The sequence below is a fragment of the Brienomyrus brachyistius genome, chromosome 3 (genome assembly GCF_023856365.1).
Source record: "Brienomyrus brachyistius isolate T26 chromosome 3, BBRACH_0.4, whole genome shotgun sequence".
Lineage (NCBI taxonomy): Eukaryota > Metazoa > Chordata > Actinopteri > Osteoglossiformes > Mormyridae > Brienomyrus > Brienomyrus brachyistius.
Window position 1 is genome coordinate 23875865 of NC_064535.1, and position 27990 is coordinate 23903854.

General features: G+C 45.8%; 4 protein-coding genes across 4 annotated transcripts; 2 read left to right on the top strand and 2 right to left on the bottom strand.

Annotated features, from left to right (window-relative positions):
• Positions 1–540: 540 nt before the first annotated feature.
• On the top strand, positions 541–7033 carry cdkn1d (cyclin-dependent kinase inhibitor 1D). Its single transcript, XM_049007406.1, has 3 exons — positions 541–756; positions 3300–3742; positions 4416–7033. The coding sequence occupies exons 2-3, from the start codon at positions 3304–3306 to the stop codon at positions 4472–4474; spliced, it is 498 nt and encodes a 165-aa protein (XP_048863363.1). The 5' UTR covers positions 541–756; positions 3300–3303; the 3' UTR covers positions 4475–7033.
• A 721-nt stretch (positions 7034–7754) lies between these two features.
• slc37a3 (solute carrier family 37 member 3) lies at positions 7755–16105 on the bottom strand. The gene is made up of 16 exons (XM_049007405.1): positions 15975–16105; positions 15586–15725; positions 14466–14589; positions 12938–13052; positions 12686–12778; positions 12356–12439; positions 12077–12222; positions 11522–11618; positions 11300–11384; positions 10988–11190; positions 10590–10731; positions 10395–10496; positions 10246–10293; positions 10011–10162; positions 8719–8784; positions 7755–8604 (listed from the first exon to the last, which is right to left on the bottom strand). Exons 1-16 carry the CDS (start codon positions 16088–16090, stop codon positions 8512–8514), a joined length of 1806 nt encoding a protein of 601 aa, XP_048863362.1. The 5' UTR covers positions 16091–16105; the 3' UTR covers positions 7755–8511.
• A 473-nt stretch (positions 16106–16578) lies between these two features.
• LOC125738940 (ras-related protein Rab-19) lies at positions 16579–21607 on the top strand. The gene is made up of 5 exons (XM_049008488.1): positions 16579–16721; positions 17096–17189; positions 17938–18126; positions 20108–20291; positions 20782–21607. The coding sequence occupies exons 2-5, from the start codon at positions 17133–17135 to the stop codon at positions 21057–21059; spliced, it is 708 nt and encodes a 235-aa protein (XP_048864445.1). The 5' UTR covers positions 16579–16721; positions 17096–17132; the 3' UTR covers positions 21060–21607.
• Positions 21608–22207: 600 nt separating this feature from the next.
• hdhd5 (haloacid dehalogenase like hydrolase domain containing 5) lies at positions 22208–27982 on the bottom strand. Its single transcript, XM_049008487.1, has 8 exons — positions 27107–27982; positions 26101–26304; positions 24697–24809; positions 24432–24525; positions 24133–24166; positions 23848–24022; positions 23540–23728; positions 22208–23037 (listed from the first exon to the last, which is right to left on the bottom strand). The coding sequence occupies exons 1-8, from the start codon at positions 27224–27226 to the stop codon at positions 22674–22676; spliced, it is 1293 nt and encodes a 430-aa protein (XP_048864444.1). The 5' UTR covers positions 27227–27982; the 3' UTR covers positions 22208–22673.
• Positions 27983–27990: the final 8 nt, after the last annotated feature.

Below are 27990 nucleotides of genomic sequence, written 5' to 3' on the forward strand. Positions count from 1 at the left end.
GCAAGAATCCCGGTCACGTTGCACGTCAACGTGACTGGCCATCTGAAACGATTCCAAGGAAAAACGTGATGCAGGCAAAACATGGGAATATGTGTCAAAGGGGCGAGCAGGGGTGGTAAACTATGTCTGCCAAGAAATCTGACCTACTTCTGAATGCAATGTCCCATGTGCCTTCTACAGAAAACGACTGCAGCTATTGGGGGGAAAAAGAAAACTTTCCAAAACAATGGAGTGACTAAGAAGTTCACTTGGAGCACAGAAAAAAAGTTTTGTCGAAGCGCGAGAATGTTTGCAGATTATTAATAAAGTTATGCAAAAATACCCGTGTGCGTGATTTCTGCAATTGGGGGGAAACACTGGAATTTAGTACTGGCACAGAGCAATAATAGTTCCTACGCCGTTTAAAAAAAATCTTTCGTAGCGGAGTCGCTTGCTTAAGAATGCAGCCGTATTCGGCCATTGAAAAAGTTTCTCTGGCCCTCATCCAACTCACGAAGCGAGCTCGCTGTGAAGGCGGTCACGTGATTAACTTAACAGTAGGACGTCCCCTTACTTCCAAGATCCATAACAAACAAGGCTAGTATAAGACTTTCAGATCGCCCAGGGACAGCATCTTTAAGTGTTTCTTGCATCCTCTTTTGGTGCCTGTCAAGGATCTTGATCTGTTTCTTGGCGTGGCTAAACAGTCTGCAGTGCTGCACGCACAGTAATTTAAATCGTGGTCGACTATCTCCTGGGTTTACTCCGTGTCGAAAGGTAAGAGAAAACACCTAGCTTCTATTTTACCGTGTTGTTTTGTAGTAAAGTGGTGATCGACATTTTATTTGATTAAAACTACTCGTTTTTACAAAGTAACAACATTTTACTACGTGGGCTACAAGCTACAGCAAGGTTATACTTAAACGTTAGCGAGTTTGAATTTTAAAATTGGACGAGACTCAAATATTTTTACCTGCAAAAAGGAAGGTATTTCGGTATATTGTAGCAGTTCTTATATATCGAATCACTTATTTTGCGTGCATGACCAGCCTTTCTGCAAATGAAAGCATTGCAGTGGATTTTGGAGTGCGTCATTTGTACTTTTCTGTGTAGAGATAGGTTCTGAACTTGTTTATTCATGTTCTAATTATTTGCGAGAATAACGTTTTGTGTAGTTTAATTAGGGGCATAACAACTTTTTTTTATACTTGAGATTAAACATAGTGAAGGTTGTGTGTCACTGTGTTGTTGTGGGTTTTTTAGGCTTCTAGTAGTAACTCGATCCCCGTACCGCGCCCACTTTTCTACGCAAACAACTTTCACTTCTGTCGGAGGGGGTACGTACTGAGCTACTAGTAAAAACGATTAGCAAAAATTACGCGGAAAGTGTTGAATTAACGCAAAAATGTTCTTGCACATCAGGCAGTGCTGAATTTTAAAAAATTGATAAGCTTTTAAAAAATGAAACTGATACTTGACAAAAACGGGCACAGTTGTATGTAGGACGTGCTATTTTTCGCAAGCAAATTGGGCTTTTTTAATCTATAATGTATAAACAGTAAACTCAAACGTAGACGTTTGAGCTTCAGGTGCAGCACAGAGACGAACATCACTGCTGTAGTAATGCAGTAAAGATTACAAACGATTGCGATGCATTAATATATATTTACAAACATATAGAAATCCTCGTTCGAACAGCCAGAGATAAGCTTTTTCAAACTGCACTGGGTCTTGGGAGTGGCCTAAGCCAACCCCAGGCAGCGTAGGGTACATCCTGCACAAAATGTCACTGCACCACATGGCACACGCACCACTTCGCCTAACTGCGTGGTCTTGGGGTGTGCGCGGAAAACCGCGCGACGCGGGGAGAGCGTGCAAAGGCCGCGCGCAGAGGGAGCCCGGCTTTCGGACCCGCAGCAGAGGGAGCGCGAGGCTGCGTAGGCTGCCGCCCCTTCGTGCTATCACTATTAAAACTGTTAAGTGTAATAAAAAAATGCGTCACACGAGCTCTGCCGATATTGAAATCTGTGCAGATACTTAGTAAATGATTTACCACGCGTAACTGTGGTTACAGAAGTTAGTATGTGTTTGGAGAAGTATACATGTGAACCGTTTACTATTAAAATTTAAATCGTGTTGGTGGAATGCACTTTAGACCTTCATTATGTACTGATGGCCTGCATAGCCCACTCGCTTTATCAAAAATAAGGGGCCTGACTATATTTTTCAGCGAGCCTAGGATAGACTGACCCGAAATCTTATAACTAATCATCCCAGCAAACATTTTTTTCGAATTTATTTTAAATGGGGAATGTGCACACTACCCGTCATGTTTTCCGAAACACCATCCCGAATGACGCAGTATTTATTTAATTTTCTTTATATCTTGAAACCACTAAATTGAGTTATTGAATCGCGGGCCCCCGCCCCCCGTGGAGCCTTGTTATCCCGGAATAGCTGATAGTGAGCAGGGCTCTTTTTTGGGCCGCCCTGCGCACTTTGCGCCCCTTTCCGCGCCGCTGCTCCTTAAATGACAGGCCGTTACCCGAGTCCCCGCCGCGGCTGCGCGACCGGCGCGAATAAAGGTTTCCTAAGGAGGCAAATCGGGCACCACAATAAGCAGCGGCGACTCTGTCTGTAGCAGGGAAACGCCCCTTTCAGGCAGCCGTGGGCAGCGCGCAGCGTAACAGGTAGCCGGAGCTTCATTTCATTTTTAGCAATCATTTCTATTATTTCGACTTACATTGTCACGCAAATACAGTGTTATGATGGTAGGCCTATGTTAGTTTAAAAAAATTACGAATTTTTATGTCATTTCAATGTCGTGTTTTGGAAACGTGTTAACCACGTTGTCACGTTGCTCCTCTGACATAATCTGGGTTTAATTTAGTACAATTTATAATTTGCTTAAATTAGCCCTGTGTTTGTTTGATCCCATAAAATTTAACTGGGCTAAGGAGTGCTAATGCTTGTTTTTTTTTGAAGGACTGTATATACAGGTATAAAAATGTATATAGCAGGGTTTTTTTTTCAATGCACAAATACCATCATAATTTTATACTTATCCTTAAAATATTAATTTTCTTAATGGCCTGTTTTTCAGCATATTCTGTTTCTCTTTATTTAAATTTGTTTGCACTACATGTACTTGTTTGCATTATGTGTGTGTTCATTTGTGCTCTACGTTCTTGCTGATGTACACACAAGAATTTCCCCCTGGGATAAATGAAGCTTATCTTAATTTTAATCTTAATCTGTATAACATGCCACATGGTACCGATGAGTATCGCTAAGCTCGCCTTTTTGGCACCGCCTCTCAGGAACATGGCACTGACCTCGTCCGACCCCGAGGCCGCGCCCTTCCACGTGGAGGACGCCAAGCCACGCACGGCGCGCCGGAACCTCTTCGGGCCCGTGGACCATCAGCAGCTGCAGCAGGACTTCCAGCAGCTGCTGTGCATGAGCGTGGAGGAGGCTACGCGACGGTGGAACTTCGACTTCCAGCGCGAGCGGCCCATGCAGGGCGCCACCGAGTGGGAAGAGCTGCGTTGCTGGGACGTTCCCAAGTTTTACCGCAGCTGCGTGGTGAAGGGTGGCTGTGTAGGGTCCAGGCCGGAGCTCTTTGGGGAGGAACGGGGTCCCAGCAGCCCACCCGCGGGAGGCTACCTGGAGATAAAGGCCAGGGAGACGTACCGGAACCGCAAGCCGGAGAAACGGTCACCTGCCCCGGATGCACTCAACCAGAAGCAGGCCACCATTACAGGTGAGTGGGCTCTTCCAAGACACACTGGGTAGGAATCCTGGGGCTCATGCTTTAAAATAGTATGTTCTCTGTAGTTATACAACAAGACATTTGATTGGTTGGACCCACCTTCTCTGCATTCTGATTGGTTCTCTCTCTCGGCCATCATTTTTCATTCTGCCTTGAGATCAGAAAAACTCTCATGCCCTTTGACAGATAAAGGACAGAGCTGCTGTAAAGCACAGGCTTACCCAGGCTGATGGCCAGAGGCCTCAACTAACTGTTTAATAAAATGGGTCGCCACCCATCTCATATTGAAAAATAAAATACGAAATGTGAACTTTCACCTTCTCATCACCAGCTAGCCCCCCACGGTCGGTAACATTTTCCATTGTCGTCGCCCCCCCATGAGTCGGGGGTACGGGGTCGTCTGCCAACTCAAACACACTCTGACCATTTCGACGTGCCTCGGCATGTGGGTATCACACATTCCGGGGAACAGTCTGAGCAGCATATATAGGGAACAGCATGATGCAGGAAGGTGAAACTGGAAGCGAAACTGACTGGGGTATATGGGAATTCCTGTCATCAAGGAAAGTGAAACTATCGGAATCACGGTCAAAAGTGGTGGCACGTAATTTGGCACCTATAGTGGCGTGTATCTAACAAACCACACTGTTTCTCACCTTACCAGACTTCTTCACCGTGAAGAAGAGGCGACTCCTCCACCCGAAAGCCTCCACCCACCAGTAGAGGGCACCTTGCAGAGACAGAGGGAATCATGGAGCCATGGTCACGGCAGTCTTTGTACATAGGCCTGTGTATATACTTCCTGTGTATATACTTCCTGTATATGTATCAAATCTAACTGACAGTGCGAGTCCATATACTGTAATATAGGCTTCAAAATGGCACAGAAACCCATTTAACAACAACAAAGAAAAAAAAAATCTATGTGGAACCTTTCAGGGGGTCTTTCCTGCACAGCGAGACCTCAGAATGTTTTATTTTTTTGCAATATTTCCCCCACATATACTGTGAAAAAAAAGCACCTTGATTTTTCAGAAAACAGTACAGTTTTAAAACGATTAAAGGATACATGTCCTTTTTGCATTCCCGAGATTTAAACCTGGGCACAGCACCGAATTAAGAACTCCATTACCCAGGCTGCATCTAGGTCATCTGCTCATTCTGACAGGTGCCTAATATGTCTGAAGTTTCACGCTGAGTTTATAACTCCTGCACACAATTACCAGTCGACTGCAAAGTCAGAACCTTTACCCAAGTCTGAGACTAGACTGCATGACTGCAAATTTACGGCGAATTCCAGCCGCAGTTCAGACAGTCCAGGCGCCGGTGCCCTTGCAATGCGGCCTGGGAGATCCCACTCACAAAGTTGTATATATAGTGTATATAAGAGGTATTTTAGATATCCTCATTGATAGCTGAGCCATTCCTCTTGACACATACTGAATATGTCGTGACTCCATAATTCCTGAGTTGCGCCAGGTGTGTCAGTGTTTAGTGTTGGGCCATGTAGCTACAGAGGCCACTGGGCACTTTTCAGTCCCTCTACTACATGCATTTCACAGTGGAGGTGGCAGACACCGAGCTCCAAGCCACCAGACTAGAAATGAAGAAGTTTAGCCAAACTGGTGTTTCTAAGATCACAAACTGTACGATTATACCCTCCCCCTTTAAAAAAAAAAAAAAAAAAAATCCTTCCTGGTCAAGTTCAGGTATCCAAATCCTGCCATTGTTTTTGTTTGAATACTGACCAAGGAGTATAAAGTGTTTCGTAGGTATTGTACAACAGAAACTGGTATGTAGCATGTGGCATGTAGCTTGTATGCAGCTTTCATAGTAAGATAATGTGTAGCTTTAAATAAAAGTATTCATTTTACGTAGCAGCATCATATTGTAGGTTTTGAACATTACAACAGGTGAATGTAGTATGGATATCGTCAGAAATCGTTACTTTGTTTCCGTTAAAGAAAGGTATGAAATATGAACATTACTAACAGGTTTTTTTTACTGGCTAATACAGGGGAGTCTCAGTCACATCATATACAGCTGTACACAAATTTGACTCGACATTTTGGGTGCAAGTTTTTTTTAATCGATCTAAAACAGGTGACCAAACAAGCTTTGGCCTTGTAGACTAACCTAACCAGAATCACTTGAACATAGTCTCTGGTCTCAGATTGTCGGCTAGACACTACGGCACGGATGGCAAAAGCTTTCGGAGAAGTTGGTCAATTTCGAAATGCGATTGTGCGAAAGTCTTAAAATGTCCAGTGCGATACCATTGTGAGTGCCGGTGTCCTTTTGTATCAGAAGGTTTAACATTAGAAAAGTAAAGGCCAGAGCAAGAATGTCTAATCGCAGCCATAATCTGGACGGCCTACCTCACCTCACTAGGGTAATCATGCTTTGATGTCCGTCGTGCCTCTGCTGGACGGTGTCCAGAGGGACAGGGCTGGACACTTTGCCGTTTCTGTGCTGTTCCGGCAGTCCAGTTACTAAGGAGTCCAGCAGTGTCAGAGCCCGAGTCTGACACACCGGGAGCCAGACTGAGGAGAACTTAGAGAAATGTTTCTCTTTTTTTCCCTTGACAAGTGGCATTCAGAAAATCCTCCGTTTAGCAACAGCTTCCAAATTATTTAAAAGAAAAAAAAAAAACACAAAAAAGTCAGTTCCAAAATGCAGTATTTCACTGCAAGTTTACATATTTCACCTCAAAGTAAAAAAAAAAAAAAAATTAAAAAAATGGATGTGCTGAAGTTGCTTTTCAGTTCATTTTTTTATTCTAATGTGTATTTGTATTTTGAGCCTGTCTGTGTTTAAATCAGCTATATCTTAACTTATTTGGATTTTGTGTACTTCCATGTGTAGGGAAGTATTTGTAAACGATTTTGGAAATTACTGAATGATGTATTACTGTACCATCTTTGCACTACTTGTATGCGATGTTAACGAGTTCCTGCCTTATGGTTTTGGGAGTTTCTGATGGTTGAAGTTTGGGTCTTGGGTCTCTCCTAATTAGTAAGCAGAGACATTACAGGGGCAAGAGCAGGAAGACTTGCTCGTACCACTACCTTTGTGGGGACGGTTGGGTAAAGCCAGGAGGGGCTACTGTTCAGACAAAAACTATTTGTTGTGCATGTTCTTTCCTTCCAGAAAATTCCGGGTGGTAGCAGCAATTCTACTAGCTCTCTTTATTTTGTACTTGTTTATTTCCATTTTATAAAAGCCTGTATTATAGACCTCTACAATATATTTTCTGCTAACAAAATAAATGAATAACACTTCCATGATTGTCATATTTACTTGTCACTACACCTCAAACAACCTTTATGTTTCTTTACCCCACGATTAAAAGAACTAAGAATCCATAAAAAGTCTGTAGAAGACGGGAATGTCCTGTGCCGTCTATCCCCATTGGCTGAGCCCACCACCTCCTTGGTTTCTATTGGGTTAAAATTGGCACTGCCTGACAGCGTGCAATAATCCTACCCACTCAGGATTTTGTGGCCCATATTAAGGGATCTTGTGTGTAAAGGGCAGTTTGTGTGGCAGGCATGGAATCAAAACGGACACCCAATTATGTTACTTCCATGCAAAACTTCAGGATTCTGAACAATCTTCTGAGCCAAAGTCACCGCCTGCGAGCACTGACCATTCCGGCAGGGTCTGCATCAAGACCTGGTCGAGGCATTTTCAGAGTAAGACATGTAAACTCCAACATGAATAAACCAACACAAAGAAAGGAAATCCCTTTCCATATGTAGCGCTTTTCTGATTGGCTCAGATTAAATTACTTGACATCCCCAAGAAACGGTCTGCAGAAGAGGCAGCCCTGCAGGCCAGCTGACACGACCCTCAGCCAAAGCAAACCCGACTTAACTAATCGAGCTTTGGGTCGCTTGCTTAAAATATCCTTGATACCCCCCCCCCCCCCCACCTTATAACTTAAGTCTCTCTCACCTGGACAGATAACAGCACAGTAAAGAACACAGCCGATCCAAAATGGTGCGATCATCTACATTTATTCGGACTGGGTGACAATTTTCTGTTAAAGTGCATCTGTGAAAAGCAAACGTCTCCATCCAGTAAAATCAGGGCATGGAGACATGAGGTAAATTACAGCTGTGAGCCTGACAACCAGTTTAACAAGCAAAAACTGAAATCTCACAAACATCCTGCAAAATGTTTTCCTAACGCAGACCGGTAGGTGACACAGTCACAAAACAATGTTTGAGTGCAGTAACATAAAGCTGTGGTTTGGCTGCAAATGACTGGTAGACATTTAAAGGGCGGCTGTAATTGTCGACAGTCGGTAAATTCAACGTCAGGCGCAGATGGCGATTCATGAAGCGAGCGCATTTGCATTTGTGTGCGTCACCTGCACTGTGGTAAAAAGCCACCCAGAAACAGATGGACTGGAATGACAGCAAGGTGGGCACTCCCAACACGAGGGGGGAGGAACCTGGTGAGAGGGTCCCGCCCCCAAACACTTGTTCATTAAAAAACAAAAAAAATAGATACCAGCATAAAAGAAGATCCCCCGACAGTCCAGGAGGAGGCCACTGTGGTCTGAACATACCTCAGTCCGTTTGGCCACTGCAGTTCTGACCTCAAGACAAACAGCGCCTCCCCTAGGCCAGCTGACACTCCAGCACCGTCACTCCGCATCCCCGCGGCCTTTCTGAGGATGAGTTCCGACCATTACAGGGTGGAGCATCGCGGTGCCTCGTAGCCGGGGGGTTCAAATGGGAGGAGACCCGATGTCAGAGCTGGTATGTTCGAGCCCGTCTGTCCTGCCACATGGCGCACACCTCCGTCATGATCAGCGGAAAGATAAATATCAGGCTGCCTCCGGTCTGTGAGGACATGGACACAAAACAGTTAACCTAGGTGGGGGAGGGGGCACAGGCAGAGAGGCACAGGCAGAGAGGCACACAGAGGAGCGCAGGCAGAGGCGTGCAGACACTTACCATTACTATGAAGAAGTAAAACACACACATCCAGCCCAGCTTGCTCTCGATCAGAGACACCAGGTACTGTAAATAACCAATTATTCTTCTTAATTAAAAAAAACATATATATCCACAACCAATTCACAAATCACCGGCTGATACACTGAACAGCCACAGAAACTCCTGTAATACACTGAGGCTGTAGCCACTACACCTACACACACCCACAGTACGGGTTCTAACCGACAGAGCGCCCCAGGCGAGCATCACGGCCGGCGCCCTACGGCCGAGACAAAGTGAAGCTGGCTGGCAGGTCGGCCCCCCTTCACATGTTGGTGCCCTAAGCGGCCGCAAGTGTCACCTATTGAATAGACCGGACTTGACGACATCAAAAAACTACCATCCCCCCCCCCAGCAGGTAAAGGCTAATTAGACGGAGAAGGGGTGTAACTGCCATTAGGGTCAGTTATGCTGCTTTAAGTTTATTTAATTAATTTAAATATAAGAATAATTTGATTTAAATGAAGAAATTAGTAATTAACATAATTATAATTAAAGGCATATGTTTGTAAGGATCTTTCTAGTATTTCTATGGCGGAACTAATCCTGCGCTTGGGTTGGGGTCTGGTCAGTTTTGTTGGTAACATTTTCGTTTTGGTCAGATATAAGTGCAGCACTTGTTATGCGGCTGAGAAAGTGTTTTAAGTTATAATGTCAATATTCATGGAGATTGGAGCTATTGTATGAGCTGCATTCATAACTTTTCTTTCTTTAGCTCCTCTCGATTTAACGCGGCCAATAAGGCACGAGATTCTATGTCCATTTTGCAGTTTGCAAGTTAATGGCGTGAGCGAGCCGTAGCCTATTTATGTTTGCTTTTGGTTATTTTTAGGAAAATGCCTGTGTTTTTACTGATTCATTTCATGATTTATGTGCTTTATTTTATCTAGCTCTCACGGCATGATCGACCGGATGGATATGCGAATAAATGCCTGTGATCAACTTGTGTTCGGGGGGGGGGGGGCCGCAGTGGCCTCATAGGAAAGTTATGTATCATTATTATTATTATTATTACTACTACTACTACTTAATAGGCTTTGCTAAGCAGGCAAATTCATGTGGGCTTGTTCTTTTCATATTAAGACATTAATACCAACTAGTTTTAAGAATAGTGGAATGTTACACTTTTTTTCCTTCCTCCGTTTGTGGTGCCCCCTGGATGGATGGCGCCCTTATTGCCTATGCCACGGGCCGGCCCTGCATGCCCATGATGCATACGGTGGAGACATGCCCCCCCCCCCCTTTAGTACCTGTCCTCCCGCAGCTCCAACGCTGCCAGTTCCGTCCACGATGCCCGTAACGGTGGCCAGAGCCTCCTGACTGCCCTGCAGCGCCTCCTGCCTTCCCAGATCAGCGGAGATAGCCGAGCTGATCATGTTGGACGGGCCACCAATGAAAAACCCTGGGACGGAACGAGCGTGGGGTTTGGGGGTTCAGGATGAGCATGGAAGCCGGTCTCACATCGTTTAGAGATGATTAACTCACCTGTCACAGCCAGAAGCACGCCATTGATCACCTGATCTTCCGGGGAATCTAAACGGGAAGAAAAGGTGAAGAGGGACAGCTTCTGTTTCCTCAGTCAACAAGTTGAGGTAGGAGCTGGAGAGAGCGGGCGGGGTGCAGGAAACACTCACGGCTGTATCCCACCAGGGAGCCCATGGCCAGCAGGAGGCTGATGGCCAACACCGGGGCCCGTTTGCCCAGGATGTCAGAGACCAGCCCCTGGACGGTCCCGCCTACAGGTGGCAAACACACATAGCATGACACATACCGAAAAATTCCACCCAATGCTGAACATCGTCGATTGGCTGAACGTCCCAATCACTCACCCACAATCCCACCCACGTCGTACCACACGGACAGACGGTCCGCCTGCTCTTCCTTCCAGCCAAAGTTGTTGCTGAGATAAAAGGGCAGCCAGAAGAAGAAGGAATAGTTCACCAGTTTCAGACAGGCGTATGCCAGGGAGTACTGCAAGGAGGTCCAAGAGGCAGATGTTAGACTCTGTCTGCAAAAGACTAATAAGCTTTGAAACCAATATTGCATCTTATGCTATACTCAGTTGTAACCAGTCAGCTTCATTCCCCAGCCTGACGAGTACGAAGAGCATCTTCTGTTACTGCAGCAGTGTGACCATTTGTGTCCTGCAGATCAGCTGATCAGTCGCACACAGGACGCCTCCGTGACGACCGTCTCATGTCCTCGACTTCATGTGGCTGCCACTCACCGGCAGGACACCAGGAAGGCAGAAGGCCTTTAAGAAGCCGATGGCAGCTGGTGGTTCTTCAGTCCCCAGGTCCTGGTCCGGCTGCTGGATTGAGTAGCTGGTATCCCGCAGCATCCCTTCCTGTTCGTCCTCATCGTCACTGATGAGCGGCTGGTGGCTGTCCGAGTCCCTCTCCAGGGGAGACTCCAAGGATATGCTGAGCCCTGGGGGGGAGGGGACACACATGAGATGGATAAACAGGAAATGCACTCCTGGACAGGGCGCCGGCAGGAGAGCGAAGCTGTAACCCCCCCCAGTAAATTCAAGACTCACCCACTTCCTTGGGAGCTGTGAGCAGACCGAAGAAGACGATCACCCCTCCGGCAAACTGTACAGCTGAGGTCACCAGGAAAGCATACTGCGGAATGGCAGCGATACGCCCCGTGAGATCGATGACACCGACCTCCCTATCCCAGCATCCCCCCTCCCTCCCAGATGACATCACTCGGCTCCTCAGGGTCTCTAGCCCAACAAGGATAAGCCGAATAGACTCACCTCATATCCGTACTTCAGCACGCTGGATGCCAGGAAGGCGCCCAAGATGTTCCCCACGGAGGCACACGCACTCCACAGGCCAAACACGAAGCCTCGGCTGCGGGGGAGGGGGGGAGCACTCAGTGTTTACCCACCCAAGAGCAAATCAAGCCAGGAACACAACATCCCCTAAACTGCAAAACTGCCAAAACACCGATTTTCAGCTCCAAACGTCGACACAGTGAGATCACTGGAAAATGTAGCATGTGTGTGATACAATGTAGGTACGTAAGGAGGGTCATGGCTGGAAATTCTCGGGCATTTGACAAAACGTCACCTTGGATCAGGCCTGTAGCAACCCAACCAATAGGTCCCCCGCTTGATCATCAGGTGAAAATTTTTTTGCATGGGGGCGGGTCTGTCAATCCTGTTATTTTATTACATGGCTACGCGTCACATGCTGGGCCCTCTGAATTTGCCAGGGTCTCCATGTCCTCCCCGACGCCCATGTACACGGGTGCGTTTCTGAGCGTGTGTGGATGTGAAATCAGGACGCCTGAGCAAAGGCCAGATTACCCTGACTTGCCGAACCAGTTGCCCATGACGGCCACCACACAGGGCCAGACAGTGGACTGCAGCAGCCCATTCAGCACCCACAGGAAGCAGTAGAAAGGCACATTGTAGAAATGAATCCATTCTGTCAGCGTACCAAACAAAAACTCCTGCAAAGGGGCAGGACAGTGGGGGGGGGGGGCACACCAGCACCAGCAGAGAGAACATCAGAAGCTTCTCGCACGCCACTCCAGTGCACTCCAAAACAGAGAAGACAGGGCAAACCGCAGTGCTGCTTCTTACCACCAGGGCGGAGCCACAGAGCCCGAAGGACAGTACATAACGAAGGTTAAAACGATCGCCAATCACCCCACTCATGTAGAGGCCCTGTGGGATTCAGAGAGAGGGTCTTCTCACTCACTTGTATATGTAACCACTCTCCTAATCTGAGACTAACATGTGAATCTCAAATCGCAGTTTGGTACATGAAGGCATGACAGAATGGTAAGGTCATAAAAAACATTTGATCGGATATTGACTAGTCAGGTCTGAAAGCATACGAGTCTGACCAATAACAGCCGGACAGAATGTCTGAGGCATAGAAACAACACAGTACCCATACCCAATACTTACAACAGCGTAAGAAAACAGGAAGATGGTATCTAGTACCCCTAGAAAAAGAGTAGCCCCCTCTGTGTTTTCGAACAGCTTATTTCCTTCCCAGGTCTAAAGAAACAAAAAGAAAATTCAGGAATCTATGCGAGCAGCAGGGCAATAGACTTGACACAAACAGACACATTTATACGATGTCAGAACATTACAGAGCATACAGCCACATGGCCAAGTTCACCAAGACTAAGCAAAAGGCATTTAGGATGGTAAGACCTGCTCAGGGGAGAATGCAGGCGAGCTGCCATTGAGAGGCAGCGGCGTCCACTGCGCCGAGATGCTGACTTTCACATTGCTGAAGGTCTTCCTGGAGGCGTGCAGGAGGACATAGCTGGAGAGGTTTGGGAAGAACTACATTGAACAGCGCCCTCTGCTGCACTCAATCCAACAGTACAGCAAAAATGTTTTGAGGATTGAAAGACAACAGGAGATGTACATTATAAACGCAGCTACAAAGTTCAGCCATTATATTATTAGCCAAAATAATCCCCCCATACAAAACACTAAAACTCAAGGGTGGTTTCATGCATCCCATAGCCTCTCAAGTCTAGATAGTACATATAAACATCACGAGGACCATGAAATCTTCATGAAAAGTTCTGGAGCATAGAGGGCAGATTTCAACCTTCTCCTCTCAAAAACCAGGAGGCTTTTCTTCTAATAAAAGAATCTGAAATTCCATTACACACAGACTTCTATGACGGTATTTCAAGAAGGTCTGACGTTCAGAAAGCACAGGGTGATCCTACTACATGAGGTTCCTCGATATTAATATACTCTAAAGTCATCCACCTCCAGTTTAAGTGCAGGATGTTCAAGAAGTACTTTGCATGTGGTTCCTACCAACAAAACTCTACAAGCAGAATGTACGCAACTGTTTTCTATAAAGCCAAACCACCTTGACCATCATCATTCACACAGCAGAGCTAAACCAAGCACAAGAGGTCAAGTAAACAGCTTTAGTTTTGACAGGTGGATGGCCAAAACAGCTTGTAAATTTCAGGAAGTAGGCAGTGTTACACATCAAAAAGTCTAACAGTGCAGCTCTACAGGACATAAGAGAATAAAAACCTTCCCCCCAGGGTACCTTATTTTTACTGAGAAGGTGGTAATGGAAGCACTTTCTCCAAGAGTTCTAAGGCATCTCTCAAGATATTTATCAACAGTGGCTATAGAGCATGAAAATTCATTGTTTGTGGGTCGTCTCACATAAAACAGTTGAAGCAACTAAGATCCTGTTTACACTTTGTTTTTCAATGCATCTTGGACGATCGGATCGCAAGCAGACTGCCGAGACTCATCGCCGTTTACATCTGTTTCTGCCAGGCTTCTCCGAGGTGTCCAGCTGACCACGTGTTCTGGTTTCGTTACTACTCCGTGCACAGTTATTGTGACGTCCCAGTGGAGGATGCATCCAGGACGCCTTAGTGTTTACACTACACAAGATATGTGGTCAAATGCATCCCAGACCAACTCGGCAAGTGGTTTGAGTGATTGGATCACAGTGTGTCTTGTGGCCGTTTACGCTTGTACTTAGTGCTGACCACTTGTGATCCATTTTAAAACAATGTGTCTACGGGGCTTAAGTGAATAAGTAACAGGAACAATCGGGCTTTCGTGGCTACAGCTAAAGAGTCACTAGCAAACTGCCGAATTGGTTCACTGGTTTAACTGTTTTTGTTCCAGTGAGCACAGAGTGCCAACAGCACTTTAAGAAATCCGGTATGGGAGGGGCTGCGTTTACCTGAAGAAGGTGAGGAGGAAAGCAATCAGGTGGTGATGGGTGTACTGTGACAGGAAGCCACAGCAAGGGGGCGACATCACAGGGGTCTCAGGGTGAAGGCGCAGGCCCCTATCCTGAGGGCCGGCTGGAACAGGAAAGAGGGGGGGGGGGGGGGGGGGTAGGAGCATAAAGTTCATCTACAGCAGCAGCGTGCACTAACTGGCATGCAATGCCACACTACCTCTGTCTGGCGCAGTATGCTAGGCAGGAAGGGTCAAAGGTCACGCCAAAAGCCAAGCAGGCACAGAGCATGCCTCAAAGTTTATAATTAACCCACCACACAACTTCAATGAACAGTTAAAAGTGCAGTATTCACAAGAAGTCCACAAGCCAAGTCCACTTTCGATTTTGCTCTTTCCTCAGCAAATAACGTCTGTTATTGGTTAAAGACAATAAATGATCCAGTTCTGCCACAGAACGAATTCAAAGAAGAAATTGCACGGGCCTCACTGCTCAGTCCCAGCCTGCAACATTTCCTTCAGTGGTTATTTTACGCTTAACTAAGGGGTGGGATCAAATTTAAAGGTGTTCTTTCAGGGTCTGACCTAATTTCGCAAGAGAACTAACAGCGCCTTAAGACAAACTACCAAGAAATGTTTATTTATAGAGTTTGTTAAATGTCTTTAATTGGCCGTGATCGAAGAGCTGAAAAGGGATCCGATTATGGTTAGACAGGCTAAACTGCTTATTTATATATTAGACATACACTGTTACAACACTAGCATTCGGGTGAAAAGGCAATAAAATCACATTCTGACAGCGGGTTAAGCTTGTTTCGCTCCATATGTTATTGTGGTTATATTTTGTGTCTCGGAAGCCGCACTGGCTATGCAGCCGTGCATAAACACTAACGATACGCTCTCATTTGGGGGCGATCTCGAAAGGAATAGGCGTTAAAATGATGAAGAAACAAAGGCAGGACTGACATGATGCCATCCAGTAACTGGAGCCGAATCGACTTCCTCTCGAACTACTTATATGAGTCCGATCGCAATGTGTCCGAATGACTATGGCGGATTTAGCCCCGAATGGCACGGATGGGTAACAAACGAAGTCCCGGTACCGACCATCCAACACTTACCCCAGATCTCCGAACGACGGCGTGTGACCCACGGGCAGTAAATGCGCACTTTTCGGGGCGATCTGCTTATGCTTCCTGTTAATTTCCCCGATGCACGGCGGGAGGTGTGGTTTTCCAGCCGAAATGCGGGGACCTTGAAGCTGTAGGAGAAGAGAAATAAAAGGCTTAAAAAAAGATAAATTAAAAAAAGGCTCTGGCTTTGAGAAGAAACCGTATGGTTCGGAACAAGGAGTCATTTTACAGGCTACATTACTGGCTGATTTTATGGAAGGGAGCAAACACGACCATTACGTCAATTTTTTTCAAATAATAAATAAAAGGATAAATACAAGATGACGTCTTAAAATGACCATGTGAGATTGCTCATGACACGTATTTAACGAACGTACGCGGTTATACATGCAGATACACAAGCCGTTTTATAAGCGTAAGCCCAGCATGACGATCCCAGCTCTTGTGGTGGAACAGCGACGTTTAGGAAAAAGCACTGGAATATTTTACACATATCATGTGTTTTTATGGCCCCAATACCCTCCTTCTGGCTTAATACAACGCATATGACTGTCACGTCGTGTTTCTGCCTTTTATCATGTTTAAAGAAATACCGGTTCTTACTGAATGCCTAACTATAAGATTGCCCACAGAGAAATGCATTCACTAAAGTGCATCTGTAAAACGTTCACAGCGATTCAATAGAAGTCGGCTTCTTTAATAGCCGCAGGAATCTATACACACGAGGATGTGTGTCCTGCGCCGCGTGGGTATGAAAATCTTTTATGACTCTGCTGGGTAGGGGGATACACAAGTTATGTCACTATGCTGAAATATGCGCTGCCTAAATAAATCATTCTCTCCATCTGTGCTAGCGTGAAACAGAGCCAGCACTGTTTGGTGAAAGCTGCCCCAGCCTGCCCTCCACCCCCGTAATTCGCCCCCCCCAATCCATAAAAGGCAGCCTAGGCCATTCTGTATAATCGCTTGCATTGTCTGGGTTCCCCAGCTGTACATGGCTCTCTCGGGACTGAGATGATGAGAGATGTACTTGTGTGCTCAGGGCATAGTGTCTGCTTCGAAGGGGATATGCTTCTTGTCCTCACTCTGCCATCCTGCTGAAGTCTCCATCGCCGGTTTCTCAGGTATGACAAGGACAACCTGTAAGGGTGCTTGATCGTCATGAGATCCTTCCTCGAGGTCACCTGTTCTGCAGAGGCCTGAGATTGGGTTGCTGGTGCATGTTGCTATGCTGATATGGGGATGAACGCTAGCGAGGGAAGGTTCTGTGTGTTTACTGTTGTCTATAGTCCAAAAGGTCACCCTTGAAAAGCTCGTGTGTACTTTAGCCATGACAAGCTGATTTGTTCAAGGGGTGGAGATATTTCAATGATGAATATTTAATAAAGTGCATGTTGGCAACCAACTTTTGATAAGCGTTACTGTTGGGGGGGGGGGGGGGCAATCATCAGATGATTAAGTGATTTCTCTCTTTTACCTTTTCTCCTTATCTTAACAGTAACCGTGTGGTGATTTTAGATACTACAGCTCCCAGCATGCAATTGTACCGGTGGGTGGAGAACTGGAGGAGGAAGTCTTACCTGCCAGGACAGGTAGGGTGGGACTTCATTGCGAGGGAAGGTAGGGGCAAAGAAGGGGAGAGAGTAACTTGAGAGAGAGCAAGAGAACGAGAGAGAGAGCATAAGGGCAACAATTGTGCAGTGGAAACTTCAGGAAAAACAGGCAGTAAACTGAAGAAGACATTTAGAAAGGAAAGGTGAGATTTTGACTATGTTCTGGAAAACCACAATGTCCTGGATCCCCTTCATTCAGGAATAAATGGATCATCTACTGCCTGCGAGTGAACGTGTTAGAGGGGAAAGGGACTTTTGAAGGGATCTGCAGCTCATTCATCTGTAGGAATAGCGACAGGACTGAAAGGAGGTGCTGCACCATGCTTTACTGTATGAGGTAGAGCAGAAGACTCTGTAAGAAGAGGAGGAAGGACCGGGCTCATGTTGGCGGGTTAAAGCTGCAGAGTTTGACGGGGTGGTGTTTAGTTTTCTTCTCTTTAGCCCAGGAGACTTAAGCTAGCTTGACTGCTACTATAATCAGTGATTCTTCAGTTCTCGCCTTCTGGATTAAGGACCCACAGCATATGAATATCACACAGCCTGCATTGAAGGGTATTCTAGAATGTGATGGAAATTTGTATTAGGAAGGAGGGGGGATGGTGACAGGTATGATACCTGAATGACTGGTGTCATAACAGGACATTTTTGCCTTTTGCCTTCCGTACGGACAAATTAAACCACAGCGGAGTGTAATAGCAGAGTTCATCTTTCAGCTATCGCTATGCAGTTTGCAGGGTCAGGGCAGGACGATTCCTTTGACTTCCTGTTTAAGATCATTCTGATTGGGGACTCCAACGTGGGCAAGACCTGCGTGGTCCAGAATTTCAAGTCAGGGATCTTCACTGAGAAGCAGCAGAATACCATCGGGGTTGACTTCACAGTCCGGACACTGGAAATCGAGGGCAAAAAAATCAAGGTAATCTTGAGACCGTTCTTCAAAAAACCGATGAGCTTCGATACGCCTTGTGGCGACTCTAAATGTCATATTTGTGTGGGACAGACTGATAAAGGGATCTCAGAAGCACTGAGGGTATTTTTGCACACATTATATTTAATGTAAATTTTCCATGTCCCAAATTAATACTAGCTGAGTACTGTACAGGTGGCACAGTGACTGGCACTGTTGCCTCAAACTTCACACCCGGGTTTGAATCTGAATGGTCACATGTGTGTGGAGTTTGAATGTTCTCCCCGTGTCATCTTGGGGTTTCCTCCGGGTACTCCGGTTTCCCCCCACAGTCCAAAAATATTCTGAGGTTAACTGGAGTTTCCAAATTGCCCGTAGGTGTACATGTGTGAGTGAATGGTGTGTGAGCGTGCCCTGAGATGAGTTGGTGCCCCATCCTGGGCTTTTCCCTGCCTTGCGCCCGTAGCCTCTGGGATAGGTTCCTGACCAACCTCGACCCCGAATAGGACAAGCGGTTTCAGAAAATGGATGGATGGATGGTATAAAGAGCCGAAATGCCAAGCACTTAGAATTGGAGGAATTGTTTGCTGTATTCCAATCACTCTTTAATGCCGACATTCTTACGGGAGACAGCAGAAGCCTGTAAAACTTGAAAGTGGCCCCGTCTGGCAGGGGTGGATGCCGGACAGGCTCAGCCTGTTTGGTGGAGCCTGCTCAACTTCCACATGTCAAAGCCCAGGGTCTATAGTGTCGTCAGCAAACAAAAGTCAAGACCGGTAGGCAGCCAGGGACACTCGGAGAATGTCCTTCAGCTCCCGTGAGCGTGAACGTGTGTGACGTCTTGACAGATATCAGCATTCACTTCCTGCGTAGCAAGTGCTGATGGCATTGTTCTGGAACCAGCTGAACAACTAAGGTGGGGGGAGAAGAACGAGTGGAATTCCCATTCTCTTCCTGAAGGTGTCCGAGTTTGGGGATTGTGCTTAAATTCAGCTGAAAGCTGGGAGGAAATGCAGCTCAAAACTTTTTCATTGTAGTCAAAGTTGTAGTGTGTATTTTATAAACAATCCACTTTGTCCAAGTCAGTGTTTCATGTGTCTTCGGGGTAGTAGATGATTCATCTGTGAATCCTGCTATCGTTCTACATTATGCAATGAAATGCTACTGTGTTGATATAATTAGGACTAAATTGTATTATTTTAAAGGATGGAAAATGCAGTGGTAAATGAGGCATAAAACCAGATTCTTCTGCAAGGTCTTGCCAAGAGGCACAGCAAACACATATATCGAATGCATGAGTTTAATTTGTATCTGCGGATATGTTCCTTCAGGGTACATAGCTACCCGTGGCTTGCCTGTTATTCTTGAATTTCTTTTGTGGCAAAAGTCTGACGCATTCACGTACACGATGTTTACAAACAGCCAGGGGGTGGGGTGGGGGTGGACGGAGCACGCAAGGTTAAAAGTCTGCACAAGTGTTACTGGGTGTGTGCAGTTGCCATGGAGACGTGTTGTGTAGCACAGAGGCCAAGTGGCTGAGAGACAGACCCTCTGGGAGTTTAAAGCTAAGCACAGCAGGAAATGAGAAGGCAGGCCGTCAGCTCTGCTTCGCGTGCTTTGGTTCTTCATGTGCGTTTAGGAGTTTATTCAAAGCGACTTGCTCACGTGTAAAACATTGAAACGTAGCTACGTCAACATACCTTGGCGTGTGACTCTCTGAAACGTGTCTTTTACAACAAAAGAAGTTCTTGATCAGAAGCAGGGGTGTAGTAGGGTTAGGGATGCCCCCGGAGATTCAGGGGACCCAGCACTTTATGTAAAATGCTTAAATCTTTTTTTTTTTCGGTAGAAACCCACTTTAAAATGGAAAAAATGGCCTTTTAAGTATCATGGAGTTATTGCAGGCATTAGCAATTCTAGCGCATGCTACGGGTTAGCAGGATGCTCATGGTTTTGGGACTGACGGTCTCTCTATCTCACACCCGCGCAGATGCAGGTTTGGGACACTGCCGGCCAGGAGCGCTTCCGCACCATAACTCAGAGTTACTACCGCAGTGCCCACGGCGCCCTGATCACCTACGACCTGACACGCCGTGCCACTTTCGAGTCTGTCCCCCAGTGGATCCATGAGGTGGAGCAGTACGGGGCTGCCAGTGTGCTGCTCGTCCTCATCGGTAGGTTGGGGGTGTGGGGGAGGTGGTGTCATGGCGAAGTCCCCTAAGACTCCAAGGATAGGGGTCACCTAAATTAACGCTATAACTGTTGGGGTGATATGTAGCTTAGCGAGTTAGGAATGTGTACCAGTGTCCAGATGGTTGTGGGTTCAGATCTCATGGCTGGTAGGGTAATAATATCATCATTGGAGCCAGGACCAATACCCTTATGTACTCCAGGAGAACTATGTACTCCCTGGTTTCAAACTTTGCATATATTGGACAAAAGTATCTGCTCAATGAATAAATCTAATACAATGTGTAGATCAGGGGATCTGGTCTGGCCGGAGTAAAGTGGGTTTAAATCCCGGCCTGAGCTGCCCTAGAGGTGATGGGTTTTAGATCAAATTAGTAGCACTTCTAGATATGATCTGTTTTGATTCAGAGCAGTGAGGCATCACTGTCTTACCCTCTTCATGAGGCTTCATTATAACCTCCGCCACACCTCCAGGGAACAAGTCAGACCTGGAGTCCCAGCGGCAGGTTCTGTTCGAGGACGCCTGCACGCTGGCAGAGGAGCGGGGCATGCTGGCGGCCCTGGAGACGTCGGCCAAGGAGTCGCACAACATCGAGGAGGCCTTTCTGCTGATGGCGCGAGAGCTGATGGCGCGCAACGGCATGATGGTCCAGCAGCAATCGCCGCAACAGCAGTCTCACATCCTGCTGCGTGCCAACTCAAGGCCCATCGAAGGCCCATCTCCAGCGGAGAGGAAGGCCTGTAACTGCTGAGGGCTGGCTGGGGAGGCTCTTAGGCCCACTCACGCTCATCCGACTCGGCTGTCGCAGTGATGGAGAATCCCCTCAACATGGCTGGTCCTAGTTGGAGAGGGGGGGGGGTGGGACAACAAAATATACTATGAATAAGCGTGTTATTTAATTTACCGTATGGTCAATTTGTCTTTTTTGAACAAGCTGACAGGATCACAGATGCATGAATGTGAAACAGAGATAGATGCCAAAATCTAAACTCATTATAAAGAAGCCAGATGCCTTTAAGTTGGTGGTGGTTGAGGGTCAGAGTTCTGCCGGTTTTTGATTAGTGTTTTATACAGATAATACCAAGTAAGGTCATTCTCAGCAGAGTTAACATGCAGGGGCGGGCTTAGGGCACCTCTGCTCTGCTCTGCTCGTCCCGTTCAAACGCTGCATTGTTTTGTTCTAAGCCTCAAGTGCTGCAAGCAGGGAAAAGGCTTCAGAATGAGGAGGGCAGCACCTGTTCAGGATATTTTATGGGTCACTTCGAGTTTCACTTCAATAAAAAAAGACACATACTGCAATTCAGTTTCTGTCTGTCTGGACCGGCATCATGGAACCTGTTACATTTAGCATGGGAATTTTGGTTTCATTTTTGTACGTCCTGTACTTACTTTTCATTTAAGTAGTGAAATATTGCCCGTATAATATACCCCAATATAAAGAGAAACCATCCCCAATATATTAAAGCATGAAGGTAGGAAGAGCTGATACTCACTGTGAAGGATTTAGCAGGCGTCTGTGGTACTCAGATGTCCTGTAGTGAAACCGCTTTAAAATGATTATAGCTTAGTGAGGTAATCTGTGAAGAAACCTGCATTTTCACCTTGCAAAGAGGATGAACGCAATTCTATGTATTTCACCACCTTGGATGTAGTCAGTAATATTGAGGGCAATAAGGGGCAGTAGGGTTAAGGTAATAAATCCTAAATGGACGATGAACAAACATTGGTTCTATTGTGTACATGTTTCTGTTTGCCGTCAGTTCTGCTGAACCACTTCCAGACCTGGTCAATAAACCCAGGCTGATTTTGTCCCATCGACCTGCAGGGTGTTGGCAGGATTAGGATAAATCACCTTTTAAACTGAAAGCACGAAAGGTAAAGAATAAATAGCACATGACATTTTTCAAACAGGTTCTTTTTTTTTTTTATAAAACCGTTTGGAGGGGTAAAAATCCAACCATAAACATTAAAAGGTGAGCATTCCATCAGTGAAACACAGCTTTGTAAAAAGTACATCAGGCACGCAAAACAGCTGGTAGTTTTATGGTACCTCAACACTTATAAAAGCTCTAGTAATAAAACGAGATGTAAAATGTTAATTAAAACACAAATTATCCTGATGTAGAACGCAAATGGACTTCTTTTACACCGAAAACATGGTGATCTGTGTGTGTCCCCTGTATCTAAACAATTCCTCATCTATGGTCTCCGTTTTGAAGACCTTTTATTTTATACACACGCTTGGCTGAGGTGACTATCAGGATGCTTCAGATTGAAGCCTCCATCCAATGATGGAATGTTAATGCCCAGGGCAGGCTTCCCTGGAGGCGACAGGTCACCACTAGGGGTCGCCACTGCGGAGGCCCTATTCCAATTGACAGCCTTCCTGCTTGAAGATGAGCTCCACGGCTTCTTGGACGTCCTGAACCACAAAGGAAGGATCTGCCAGGCTGGGGTCGAAGCGGAAGTCACGGTGGCCATGGAAGACGCGCTCTGTGACAGCCTGCAGCGGGTCGGGCGGGAGATCCTGCTGCTCACGGCTGTAGACGCCGGTGCACACCAAGATGGAGCGACAGCTTTCCGGAAGGTGCTGTCCTCCTTGCGAGCCCCCTAGCTTGGCCCCGCCCACCACGCTGCCCTTAACTTTAGCTTTTGTCTGGGCTTCACGCGACTCCTGCAGGAAGCGGTTGTACAGGTTAGCTCCGTAGATGTCTGCCATTGGATTGTCACTGGAAGAAAGAAGTGGAAACACATCACAATCAGGCATGGTGGGGGAGGGGGGGCTGGAGGTGGCTGAACACCTGCCCGTTTTGCGCAAACTATTTAATATGAACTTATGCATGAGCATTAAAATGTACCAAGTGCCCTTTTTTAACCTTTGATCACCTCTCGCTCAAGAAGTCTCTACAGAACACTGATCTCTACAATCTTTCATAGCTTGGGAAACATTTCAACAGTAATTGCAATTCAGGGAAAGAACCTCTCTCAGGTGCATACATACAGAGTTTCTGAGACTGCAGGGGGCCCAAGCCCCTCCCGTTTCTACAGAATATACCAATGGACCCCAAGGTAACATTTTTCCAGGGGGCCCAGAATTCATTACTACGACCCTGCTTATACCAGCACCTTAGTGTTGATAACCACTATGCTACTGGTGACATCATACTTTAGATATGATGCATGTCTTTTTTCAAGAATGTTTGGAAGAGGGATGTCCTGCCAGTGGCGTACCCTATGGCATAGAGCCGTTCCACGGGTTCTGTCCAGCCCAGCTTCTCAGCCTCCTGCCGAATCAGTAGCTCCGCATAGTTGTATGTGACCAGACTAGGTTTGCCAATAAGGGCCTCATACTTCAGCTCACACCCTGTGATCTTCTTGTAGATGTTCTCCAGGCACACCAAGAACATGCCGTGACCAAACCTGAGAGAAGAAGGGGAGAGAGGGGAGGAGAAAATCATGAGAATGATGCTGGATGCTGTTGGTCACATCGGTGTGCAAAGGAGATCACAGAAACATCACAGAAACGCTAAGGGCGTGACCTGGGGTTCCTGGCTTCGGCCATCCACAGGAGGTCCATGTTGCAGGCCAGTATCGGGATGTGAGGGTACTGCAGTGATCCCACAGTGTTCCCCGGCTTCCCGTGGGTCAGGAGAACATCCACAATCAGCTGCAGGTTGGTCTCCCATCGGATTGGCTCCCCAAAAAGGATCACAGCTAGCAAGGTCGAATCAAATGAGCAGGAGAAGTAATTAACAAGCAAAACTTCAAAGATATCAACAATTATGCCAATGCAAGATGGTTATGATTAACGGGAGAAGTGTCACCTTCAATGGGAGGTAGGTCTTTAGATGGAGGTATCTGTAAAACAGGACAAAATTTACTCTGTAGATCAAGGGATTCAAGTGAATTTATTTTTATATAACGCCTTTCACAACTGATTCGCCCAAGGTGTTTTACATGGGTGTGTTACTTCAACATTATTAGGGATCACCAGTATAATGGCTACCATAAATAAATCCAACAAGAGAATACATGAAATCTGAGACCTTAAACTGTGGCTGTGTAAGTATCAAATTCCTTAGCAACACCCGGTATCTTGATCATTTTCCATAACTGGACTTACTGCGCCCTTCGGTCTGCGATTGTGGTCAACCATATCCAGGAGAGGGTAGGCTTCCCTCAACATATCCACAGTCACCACGTTTTGGAAGCCCATACTGTGAGGTTCCAGGGGTTAAGGGCAAACTGGCTACACACCACATCCACAATGTGCACAAACAAACAGACCCCAAGAAAGATTTGGATGAATATAAACGACCCTGAAAACACTACATGGTCCCTGAGCACAAGTGCTCAGCTGAGACCGGAAACAATGCAGGAAGGGATACTTTTGGGCCACTTCCACGATTGGGCCCTGTCCCGATACCAGCACGTGCATGCTGTGGTACTTATTGAAGATCCGTAAGGGACTGTGAGAGAGTATCACCTGGTCCGGAGACACCTGTGTGGGAGGGGATTATGAACAACAGGTCAAAGAGGCTCTATTCTGCGTACTGAGGCCATTAGGCGCTTTCACACCAAAGTTCAGGGAACCTGCTTCCTGTTTAAGTCCCTGGGCTAACTTGGAACTTCTGTAGATCCTGGCCACTTTTGTATGTCGCTTTCACACCACACAAGCAGGGGGAGACACAAAAAGCTCGTAGGTTAAAAGAACGGAGGATAAATAAGCCATTTTATTGGGGGGACTGATCGTGATCTAAACAGGACACAGCCTTTTATTTATACGACCTGTGACAAGTTTATAATTCGTATCAAATCTGGCCGGCAAATCGATCTTTCATTTTCCACAGAATAAAAACGATGTAACGTTATCCCGCTAATAAGTGCTGGAGAGCTTCACCACCGCCATTACCCATATTACACAAAAGCCTGTCGGGTATCAGTAAAATTTTCTGATACAGAAACATAGACGCAAGTTAAAAATGCATCTCTTTTCCCTATTGCGTAAATTCCAAGTTAGTGCCAGTGCTTGTTGTCAATCAGTCAGCAAGTTCAATGCAGTAAGAACCTCCCCAGTAGTTCAAGTTTGAAGGAAAAGTACCTAGTTTGGAATAAGGACTAAAAAACGGTTCCAGAACAGGAACTACAATCGGACCAAATTCCCGGAGAAGGGTCTGGCTGCAGAACACTGAGCAACCTCCAATCAGGAGGACCTTCATTGTGGAGCCAGACTCCTTCAAAGGCGTTCTAGGAAGGCATCCTTTTTTTGTTGGTTGTGAAGGATCTACCTAATGGATCCATTGCAGGCCAACATATCCTAAGATTCATTGCGTGAACCTTTGAAGGATGAAGCATAGAAAGGCTACATAGACCGCCTCCTCTGAATAATGCAGCCCCTGAATTCAGATACAGCCTGTGTTCCCATTAAAATTATGAAGACGGATATGTCTCATAACATCTTAAGCTACATAAAGGTGAGAATTGAAATAGCTCATTTAAAATAGACTATTAAACTACATTCCTGTAGATTCTCTTCCTGTAGAAGAGACGCAGTGGAGATCTGCCTAGTAGAGGTCGCCCAGTATTCTGCATCCAGATCCACTTGTTGGGACGGTTTCGGAAATAGGTTCTGGTTCCTGGAAAAAAGTTCTTACGGTGTGAAAGCGCCTATTATGACACACAGACGTTCTCCTCTAATGTCCGAAGAACAGAAACATATTCCTCAGTGTAAATCATGACATTTAAATCCAGTCCCAACCGGTCATCCCATTTCACTGCCCCTTGCTCCTCACCTCAACTTCCAACATGTGGGACAGCTGTTCAGCCTTGGCCTGCCGCATGCAGTTCCCGGCATTAGTCACAAAGACCACCGGGACCCGGTACTTCCCATTCCTGTCCACCAGGTTCCTGAAACACTGCTTGGCGGCAGGAATCGGTGTCCGACCACGGGCTAGAACCCCGTCAATGTCAAACAACAACCCAAACGAGGTTTGGTTCTGTTAAGGTACGAAAAGCGACCTCTGTGAAAATGGATGACAAGGATTCCCTATATATGCATAGCAGATGGTTAAACACATGGATCTGTGTTCAAAGTCTTTTCCAGATAAGTCACCCATGGAGTAAAGGGTCCACATTCTACCCAAGGGACACTAAACCACATTATGTAACTAAAAATGAAAAAAGGTAAAAATGAATTCTCTCTTATAGGCGACTTCAACGTTAGAGTTCTGATGTCTTATGCGTACGGAATGATACAAAGCGTATAAAAAGATTCGCTAATAAATCAAGATACACTTTGTCTTAAAACACGGGCAGGATCGCGGACAACATTGGGGACCGTTACATTAAACAGAACCCTTCAATCTAACCAATTCAATCTTTTCTAAATACTTGAAACAGAGGGTCACGGAGGTAAGCCGCAAACAACTAGTCGCACTAATCTGACTTGTTTGAAACGGCGACGTTTAGGACATGCCGACATAATACTGTTAACGGACACTAGGCATAAGTGTATAACTTGTTCATAAATGACACAACTTCTCAGTCTTGCGATGGCGGAAGGACATCAAATAAACGCTTCCATAAACACACATTTAACTGGACAATAAAACGGTCTTGCAAATGACAAGTTGCTTTGTGACACACTGACAACTAATCATTTCATTGTTTCAAAGACTTGCATAACTAACGCAGAGCTGAACAATTTATCTGAGCAGGAAAAGTTTTTATATTAATCATTTAACACTAATACTCTCGAATAGTGCCGAATGTGTAAAAATGAAAGACGTAATGACTTACGTTGATATAGCGGCGATGAGTTCCCAAAGGCATACATCTCCAAGGAAACAAGGATCCGCCGGATTTCACAGCTTGAAAACCTAACTTTAAAGCATTTAACTTACAAAACAATTCAGCCATTTCCCCCAGCGACAAATGAAGACAACTGTCTCCTAGCAAAAATATATAATTGCGTAACGCTACTACCTAACAGACTTAATAAACACCTTAACTTCAGCGAGATTACAAAGGAAAGACGGGTCTTCTTGAGCTCCTAAAATGACTCAATGACAATCGTATAATCAGTATTATTTTTTTTACAACCCATACCGAATCCGACTGTCAATAAGGTAACTTCAACTGTACCATATTTGCGCCTGCGTGTGTCATGCTAGACTGGTTCTGACCCTGGATCTGTATAACTACGCCGTGAAATTTACTACCTGTACGCAATCTGACTCTAGATCAGTACATCAGCATTTCTACCCTAACAACATATCACTCATACTGATGTCGCGAGGCCGTAAAGGACCAATGAGAGCGCCAGCTTGCACAAAACTACAGCTCCCAGCATGCCCGGTGCACGTCACAAAACACACAACGGTGTACTGTTTCGTTTCTCTGACATCCATTAAGGACTTCATTTTCACTTTCATATATATATATCTCATTCGTATACATTTTTCCAAATCTGATTAGCACTAGGTAGTTGTAAATTTTAAAAAGGAAATTGACTGAACTTGCCCTACTTGAAGGTAGTGGCCAGAATCAGTTTTAACAACTGTGACCTTCTGAAACACATTGTTGAAAACAAGTAAACTTGAACAGATGCAGAGCAGAACAATATTTCACAGATTGATGTTAAAATGTTTTTTTTTACCTCTCTCTAAGCAATTTAGAAATTA

Coding starts and splice junctions, on each gene's coding strand:
- slc37a3 (XM_049007405.1), bottom strand. CDS start 16,090: ATGTGTAAAATATTCCAGTGCTTTTTCCTAAACGTCGCTGTTCCACCA. Junction 15,726..15,974: donor GTATCTGCATGTATAACCGC/GTACGTTCGTTA, acceptor CTTCTCCTACAG/CTTCAAGGTCCCCGCATTTC. Junction 11,191..11,299: donor CACAGCTCCCAAGGAAGTGG/GTGAGTCTTGAA, acceptor CCTCCCCCCCAG/GGCTCAGCATATCCTTGGAG.
- cdkn1d (XM_049007406.1), top strand. CDS start 3,304: ATGGCACTGACCTCGTCCGACCCCGAGGCCGCGCCCTTCCACGTGGAG. Junction 3,743..4,415: donor GAAGCAGGCCACCATTACAG/GTGAGTGGGCTC, acceptor TCACCTTACCAG/ACTTCTTCACCGTGAAGAAG.
- LOC125738940 (XM_049008488.1), top strand. CDS start 17,133: ATGCAATTGTACCGGTGGGTGGAGAACTGGAGGAGGAAGTCTTACCTG. Junction 17,190..17,937: donor AGTCTTACCTGCCAGGACAG/GTAGGGTGGGAC, acceptor ATCGCTATGCAG/TTTGCAGGGTCAGGGCAGGA. Junction 20,292..20,781: donor TGTGCTGCTCGTCCTCATCG/GTAGGTTGGGGG, acceptor CCACACCTCCAG/GGAACAAGTCAGACCTGGAG.
- hdhd5 (XM_049008487.1), bottom strand. CDS start 27,226: ATGGCTGAATTGTTTTGTAAGTTAAATGCTTTAAAGTTAGGTTTTCAA. Junction 24,810..26,100: donor CCCACATGTTGGAAGTTGAG/GTGAGGAGCAAG, acceptor CCTCCCACACAG/GTGTCTCCGGACCAGGTGAT. Junction 23,038..23,539: donor GAACGGCTCTATGCCATAGG/GTACGCCACTGG, acceptor TCTTTCTTCCAG/TGACAATCCAATGGCAGACA.